The 8715-nt window shown below is 53.9% G+C and overlaps 1 protein-coding gene across 1 annotated transcript; it reads left to right on the forward strand.

Moving 5' to 3' along the window:
- Window positions 1–108: 108 nt before the first annotated feature.
- AB675_183 (Translational activator GCN1) lies at window positions 109–8168 on the forward strand (the record flags this gene model as incomplete). Its single annotated transcript, XM_018141761.1, has 2 exons — window positions 109–7311; window positions 7368–8168. 2 exons carry the CDS (start codon window positions 109–111, stop codon window positions 8166–8168), a joined length of 8004 nt encoding a protein of 2667 aa, XP_017997741.1.
- Between the last annotated feature and the right edge of the window lie 547 nt (window positions 8169–8715).

An 8715-nucleotide genomic window follows, 5' to 3' on the forward strand; every position in this document is an offset into this window, starting at 1 on the left:
TTGCCGAGGCGGCCCTCAAGGTCAACACATCGAACATTTTCATATTGCGACCTGGTGGGACACAGCAAGCACTTACTGGCCGTATACTTCGGCTCCGGTGGTGCTACTATGGCTGAGGACTCCAGCGGTCCAGACTTGGACGATGTTGACGTTCAGCTGCGCGGGCTTCGGAGCGGCTCGACGCGACTACGAACAGAAATTCTCAGACGAATACTTCAATCTGTGGAAGTCGAACACGATACGATCGACTCGGAGCGCGATCGGCAAGCCAACTCGAAAGATGGCTCTAGGAAAGTGTCGGAGGCTCAACTTCTTGCCCCTGTGCCGCACATTTTAGCAACATACCCTCTGTACAAAGACCGAGCGTCACGGAAGCTCGTGCAGCACATCCTTCGAGCATATCTACGAGACCCTGTCGTGGGCGCAAAATGCACAAAGGCGATCACGAGCTATCTGCAGAATGAAGCGCAGAAGCCCGTCATTGCTCCGAGCAATGCCTTCGTACTGCTAGAATGGTGTGCGTTGGTGCAAGAAGAATTAGCAAAGTCCTCAGCATATCTCGACACATATCTACCCCAGCTGGTCACGTCTGCCGCAGCATGTCTTGACAAGACGGCTGACAGAGATGTCAGAGCTAGTCTGCGCTCAAGCGCACTTGTTGTCGCCAGACGTGGCGTACGCAGCCTTCTCAGGCGCGACGAGGTGGGTCAAAAGGCACTTGATACCATTATTTCCACTCTTGCCTCCAGCACATCGGCGTCTGCTAGAAACGCCGAGTACTTGGACGTAGTCGCCGGCACCAGCTACAGGTTGGAATCCAGAAGAGGGCAATTTGCAGCTCAGCGAGGGAAGATCCTCGAGTTCTACGTCAAGCACATACTGGGTTCCAAGGTCGTATTACCAGAGCACCAGTCATACGCACTGCACGAGTTCTTTTCAAACTTCGTCGACCCCAAAGACGTGACTGACACGCTCATTCCAGCAGTTGAGAAGGGCATTCTAAGATCTGGCGAGGTCGTCCTGCAAGGACCAGTTGTCGGTTTAGCACTGCAGTTGAGGGCTGACATTGACATAAGTGCTGCTGTGCAAGCCAGATTGATCAAGCCTTTGGTTGCTGCTATGGCTTCAACCAATGCGCAGGTCAGAGAAGGAGCCGGGAAGACGATGACAGCTCTTCTCAAGAGAGGCGGCGACCATGCACTAGCTGAGAAAATTACTATCGACTTGGTGGCGGCATTCAAGGCTACCAAAGCTGCCTCCCACGAGATCCGGGGCATGCTATCAGACGTGATGCTAGTGCTCCAGCCTCAGGCAGCCACCTCGCTTGTGGTAGTCGATGGTCTGCTTCCTGGGGCCTCAAAGGAGGCGAACGAGCCCACCTTCAGGAAGGGACTCAATGCTATTGCTTACCATCTCCCTGTGTTGATACAAGAGGACAAGCTCACAAAAGCTACGGCAGACACTCTCCTAAAAAATTGTGCAGACAAGAAACCTGTCAACCGAAAATGCTGGCACTTATGCTTAGCATCGGCAGTCCGGATGCTGGATGAAGTGCCCACTGCAGGGTCTTCACGAGACTTCGTTTCCTCGGTCCTCCGGCTCTTGCAGCAAGTCTACGATGAAGTGTCTGCCAACGCGCTTCCCGCTGTGCAGTCAGGTATCGCTGCAGCTGCATACGCCTTGCCTGTTTTATGCGGCGCAGGCAACCAGCTACCTGTTGAGTTGCAGGAGAAGGTGAGGTCAGCTGCATTTTCGGCATCCACTGGATCATCATTCATCCTCAATCCAAAAGTCTACACCAAGATGACCAACGTCGATGATCAAATGTGGGCAGCAAGGTCACTGCAAGGCATCGCTGCAGGCTTGCCAGAGGCCGGCGAATTCAATCAGTCTTCGTGGGCTCGCGCATTCCTGCATTTTATATTGTCGGCTGATGTTCATCCGGACGTGCGTCGAGACGCTACGCTTCTGCTGAAGTCGACCTATCTTCAACATCCCGAGTCCGTCGGCCAAAGCGTGCTGCACGGAGTTTGGGACTTGCTGAAAGAGATTCACGAGCAGCAAAGTGACCCAACACTGCCACTGGGTGACATCAAGCTTCATCACGCCTTGAAGAGCATTCTGACAAGTAGAAGTGCCGTTGTCAATGGCGCCCTAGTTGAAACTTCGATCCTCGAACGACAGGCGATCCGCTCTATCGCGCTCTTCAGGCCCGAACTGATTGCTCACACGGAGTGGATAGCGGCATGCCTCGCGCAAGGTCTCGATCCTGGCAATCTCGCCCAAAGAGAGCATGTAGCGTTGCTGGCGGAAATCACTGGCAAGTTCAGCCAAGCGAAGCTCGCGCCTCTAGATGTCTTCGAAGTTGCAGCATCGAACGCCGCAGCATCTTTGGCCTTTGTCGCACCCGAGAGCATAGTACCGCTTCTCCTGAAAGCAATTGAGGATGATCTGAGTCCCGCGAAGCTGGAAGATATTAGTCCGGTAGATATGGCTATTGCTCGCGCGCCGGAGGGTGAAGTTGTGGTGGACGTTCTATCCCAAAAATCCAATGGAGTCGTGGAAAACAAGAACGTCAAAGACTACGATATCATGAAATGGGAGGAAGAGATGCGTTCCAGACTTGCCCAGAAGAAAGGAGCGCAACCCAAGAAGCTCACGGCAGACCAGCAAGCAAAGGTTGACGCTCAATTGAGGCACGAGACGCAGGTGCGGAAAAGTATCAGACAAACATCTGCACAGCTTCGTCGAGGCTCGCAGTTCATCAAAAGTCTGGCGCAGGGTCCGCCCACAGAGCCTCGAACATGGATGTCTGGTGCTATTTCTGCATTGATGGGCGCATTGTCGGCAGGTGGCGATCTCATTGTGGACGACGAGCTCTTCTCTGCGTATCTTGCGTGTTCCTCGAAAGTGAGCGACCGTATAGGCAACTTGCGACCCTTCATTGGCATTGCCACGCTCCGATCACTTTCTAACGCTTCGATCCCTGACCAGTACTCTGAAGAGGCGCTCGGAGAGCTGACAACCCGGGTACTGTATCGCCTGCGATTTGCAGCTGAGCAGCGACCCTTCGACACCGCATCCTTTGCATATATTCTGCCGCTCATGTTTGCAGTTCTCCGTCAAGGCGGCGTCGGGGAGCTATCAGACGAAGACGCCGATGCGCAGGTGCTGCTTGCCATCGAGTTCCTGTCGTTCCAGATGCCCGTCTGCGACGACACGTATCTGCCGCGCATGCAAATTATAGAGCATCTCATCTATTCGATGCAACGCTATCCACAGCATCACAGACTTCTGAAGGATTCTCTGGCGGACTTGTGCAGAGCCATCGCGGAAACGCTGTCGGATGCTGAGCGCGATATTCTCTTGGCTTCGACTACGGCTGCACAGTCCGCAGTACGAAGTGCTGTGCTTCAGGCAGTCCAGGCTGAACTGGATCTGACTGATAGCCCGCCTTCCGTACACATTTGGATTGCCTGCCAGGATGAGGAAGACGAAAACGCCGAGACAGCACTAGCAATTTGGGAAGAAAGTGGATTCAGCCTCACAAGCGAGCTTGTTCAGCAGCTGCCGGGCTTCCTGTTTACTGTCGCCAGATCTACACGGTCAGCAGCTGCGAAAGCTCTGGCACAGGCTTTGTTGGCAATGCCCAATTCTGCTGCCGCCGTTGTCGAGAACCTCAAAGACTCCTATGTTGAGGAAGCACAGCCACTGGTTCCGAAAGCTAATAAATTCGGGATCATCCAGAGAGGCGAACTCATTGACCAGTGGGAGCGACGTAGCGGTATAGCATTGGCCTGTAAAGAGCTTGCTAGTGTGTACAAAGCCTCTGACCTCGTCGCCATGTTCGAATTCTTGGTCAACAAGGGGCCACTTGCTGATCGAAATGCGACTGTCAGAGCGGAGATGGTCGATGCTGGGAAGACTATTGTCTCCCTTCGCGGCAAGGAATGCTTGGAACCACTCATGCAGCTATTCGAGACTACTATGCAACAGCCGGACAAGGGCACGCAAGAATTCGACTGGGCCAATGAAGCGGTCATCGTCCTCTACGGATCACTCGCGCAGCATCTACCCGACGGAGACAAGAGGATTGACTCGGTTGTGTCGAAACTTATCGCAACCCTGAGTACACCCTCAGAGTCTGTTCAGTATGCAGTCGCTCTTTGCCTGCCTCCGTTAGTGCGAGCTAAATTTGTTGACGTCGGAACAACGCTTACGGCATTGCTTGAACAGCTATTCGGACACAAGAAGTATGCTGCCAGACGTGGTGCAGCCTACGGCATTGCGGGTGTCGTCAAAGGCAAGGGTGTAGCAGCGCTCCGGCAGTACCGCGTCATGAGTTCTCTGAGAGGCGCTACTGAGAACAAAAAGAGTCCGGAGCATCGTCAAGGTGCTATGTTTGCATACGAGCTCATGTCGCTCCTCCTGGGGCGTGGGTTTGAGCCGTACGTGGTTGAGATACTGCCTCAACTGCTGGCCTGCTTTGGTGATCCGAATGCGGGCGTCCGAGAGGCGTGTCTGGATGCCGCAAAGACCTGCTTCGCCAGTCTGAGCTCATTCGGCGTTCGCAAAGTGCTGCCACAGCTCCTCGAGGGCTTGGATGACACTCAATGGCGAAGCAAGAAAGGAGCTTGCGATCTTCTGGGAGCTATGGCCTATCTAGACCCTCAGCAACTGGCCACAAGTCTGCCAGACATCATTCCACCTCTGACAGCTGTCCTGACAGATAGCCACAAAGAAGTCCGCAATGCTGCTAACAGTAGCTTACAACGATTCGGGGAGGTCATCACGAATCCAGAAGTCAAGAGTCTTGTGAATGTTCTGCTGAAGGCACTCAGCGATCCCACGAAGCACACTGAGGAAGCACTCGACAGCCTGATCAAAGTATCCTTCATCCATTATCTTGATGCGCCGTCGCTTGCCCTTGTTGCGCGAATACTCGAACGCGGACTGAACGATCGATCGTCCACGAAACGCAAAGCTGCTCAGATCATCGGAAGCTTGGCGCATTTGACCGAAAAGAGAGACATTGTTGTCCATCTACCCATTCTCGTACAAGGCCTGCGACTGGCAACGATAGATCCGGTGCCGACCACCCGTGCTACAGCATCGAAAGCACTGGGCAGTCTGGTGGAGAAATTGGGAGAAGATGCCTTCCCAGATTTGATCCCAAGCTTGATGTCATCGCTGCGCACAGAGACAGGTGCTGGCGACCGGCTCGGCTCGGCTCAAGCGCTTTCCGAAGTTCTGGCCGGCTTGGGTACTTCACGACTTGAGGAGACGCTGCCGTCAATCTTGCAAAATGTTTCCAGCTCTCGAGCCACGGTTCGGGAGGGCTTCATGACCTTGTTCATTTACCTACCAGCATGCTTCGGCAACAGCTTCGCCAACTATCTTGGTCACATCATTCCATCGGTGCTGAGCGGGCTTGCTGATGAGGTTGAGGCTATCCGAGAGACTGCACTGAAAGCCGGTCGTCTGCTGGTGAAGAACTTTGCCTCGAAAGCAATTGATCTATTGCTACCAGAGCTTCAACGTGGTCTGGAAGATGACAACTATCGCATTCGCTTGAGTTCCGTCGAGCTGGTCGGCGATCTGCTCTTCAGTCTTACAGGCACCACCGCTCAAGAAGATGGCGATGAAGAAGTGGCCGAGAACGCTGCTCAAGCCGGTCAATCGCTACTCGAGGTACTCGGCGAAGAACGACGCAACAAGGTCTTGTCTTCTCTGTACATCTGCCGATGTGACACATCAGGTTTGGTCCGATCAGCTGCGATCAATGTGTGGAAGGCTTTGGTAGCAACTCCAAAGACTCTGAAGGAGATTGTGCCAACACTGACACAAATGATCATTGCTCGTTTGGCATCATCCAACATGGAGCATAAGGTCATTGCTGGTAATGCTCTCGGAGAAGTCATTCGCAAGGCTGGGGAAGGCATATTCTCCACCCTGCTTCCTTCCTTGGAGGAGGGATTGCAAATATCCACTGATGCAGATCAGCGTCAAGGTATCTGCATGGCATTGAAGGAGATTGTCAGTGCCGCATCGCCAGATGCGCTGGAGGATTACGAGAAGCAGCTCATTGTTATCATCCGTATTGCACTAGTCGATTCGGACGACGATGTTCGTGAAACAGCTGCAGAATCTTTCGATGCACTACAACAGACCTTCGGCAATCGTGCTGTCAATCAAGTGCTGCCCCATCTGCTCAGTCTTCTACGGGACGAGGACGAAGCCGAGAATGCCCTGGCAGCTCTTCTCACATTGCTTACAGAGACAACGCGAGCCAATGTCATATTGCCAAATTTGGTGCCGACTCTGCTCACTAGCCCAATCACTGCATTCAACGCCAGAGCTCTGGCATCGTTGGCCAACGTCGGTGGCTCAAGCATGACGAGGCGGCTGCCCACGATTCTGAACACGCTTTGCGACAATATCGTCGCCTGCAATGATGACGAACTCAAAGAGGAGCTTGATACCGCTTTCGACGCCGTACTAGGCGCAGTGGATGAGTTCGATGGTCTCAACATGGCAATGAGCGTCATGCTCGCAATGGTCAAGCACGATGATCACAGAAAGCGAGCCGTTGCTGCCACTCACCTGGCTACATTCTTCTCCGCGACAGAGGTTGACTATTCGCGATACAACCAAGATCTTGTGCGGGTCCTACTTATCTCATTCGGCGATCGTGACAAGGCAGTCGTCTCTGCGGCATGGTCTGCACTCAGCCAACTTCAATCCCATATGCGCAAGGAAGAGATGGAGTCTCTAGTTGCCTCGACTCGCCAGACCCTGCAACAAGCTGGTACCGCTGGATCCAACCTACCAGGTTTTGCGCTTCCGAAGGGAATCCAACCTGTCATGCAGATCTTCTTGCAAGGTCTCCTGAACGGTACGCAGGATCAGCGAGTGCAGGCTGCCATGGGTCTCTCGGACATCATTGAGCGAACTAGTCCCGAGTCACTGAAAGTCTTCCAGACGCACATCGCTGGTCCGCTTATCCGTGTGGTCGGAGAGCGTTCAACGGACGTCAAAGTTGCGATCCTCAGCACGCTCAACCTCTTGCTGGAGAAGATCGGGGTGTTCCTGAAACCATTCATCCCACAACTGCAGCGTACATTCACCAAGTCCATGGCAGATCCATCCAGCAGCCTTCTCCGTCAACGTGCTACGAAGGCGCTGAGCACCCTGATCCCACTACAGGCAAGAATCGACCCCTTGATCACGGAGCTCGTCACGGGAGCCAAAAGCGCCGATGACGGCGTGAGGAGCGCGATGCTGAAGGGTTTGCAGGAAGTTGTGACTAAGGTGGGCGGCAACATGAGCGATGCTTCCCGCGAATCGATCCTGGCCTCATGGACCAGACAGATGCACAAGATGACAACACTATGGAGACATTCGCCCGTCTACTTGGTGGCATGATCAAAGTACTGCCGAACGACAAAGCGGCTGGCCTGGTCAAGAGCCGAGTGCTCGTGGAACCTTCAACCCGCGCATCGATTCTGGCTCTGAATGCCACGCTGCTCGACAACGCGGCTCAACTAATCCAGGACTTTGGCACGGAGACAAGATCTGCGATAGCGAACAGTATCTCCGGCACTAACACATTCATCCAGCAGAACGCTGCCCTTGCGGCCGGCAAGTATCTGCTCTCGGAAGGCACCTTGAGCCACGAAGCAGAGTGTATGCCTCTGATCTCAGCACTCGCTTCCGTCATACAGCCACCTGGAGACATCGACACCCGACGCCTCGCCCTCGTCGTTGTTCGCACAGTCGCCCGTAACCATTCTGGCGATGGCGTGAAGCCGTTCGTTCCCCATCTCGTACCACCGGTCTTTGCTAGCGTACGAGATCCTGTCATTCCCATCAAACTTGCGGCGGAGGCAGCATTCCTGCAGCTCTTCAGCGTCATGGACGAAGAATCTGCCGTGTTCGATGAGTATATGGCTGGTCCGGGGAAGTCTCTGCCGCCTGCCCAGCAGAGGCCAATGACTGACTACTTCAAACGCGTGGCATTGAGACTGGGCGCTCAGGCTCGGGAGAGACGAGACGCCGAAGGAGGTACTGGAGGACTAGGCCTGAGTAGTGATGAGCAGGAGGACGAGAGGGAAGTGTGGAGTGTGGGCAAGGTCGACTTGGGGGAGGGCGGGTTTGGGGATGAGTAGCAGATTTGTGAGACATGAGGTTGAGAACGATATGGATAGAGCAGAAGCCGGTGCTTCCTGTTCATAGACCAAAAGCGATTGCACATACTTTGACGAAAGGCACGAATTGACCGACGGTGACATGGACTGGAGCAGTCTCTCGTACTCAAAAGCACATATCTATCCTCCTCGCTCTTCGAGTACTACTAGTACATGTTCAATCCACTTGTGACCGACCACTATTGTTGTTCTTAGATCTTGTGCCTAAGACAGTAAATGTAGGCACATCTGCGGGAATTTTGGGTTGGCAGGCTGTGATCGAAAGAACTGGGCGTTTTCGTACAGCGCCCGCCCTAGCCAGAGAGAACACGAGGTATCATCTTTTGCACTGACACACAAGTGAGGTTCATCTCAAGCCCACCCACCTGCTGAGCGTGATTTCTCTATAGCGTCAACGCCCTCCCTGGCCGAGAATGTCATGATGAACAGCATCCACAGCTCGAACACAGAAGATGGTAGACCGGGAGACAACGCCCAGTACTTCCGGTCACAGCTCGGTTGGCCATCA

The sequence above is a fragment of the Cyphellophora attinorum genome (genome assembly GCF_001299255.1).
Source record: "Cyphellophora attinorum strain CBS 131958 chromosome Unknown Contig22, whole genome shotgun sequence".
NCBI lineage: Eukaryota > Fungi > Ascomycota > Eurotiomycetes > Chaetothyriales > Cyphellophoraceae > Cyphellophora > Cyphellophora attinorum.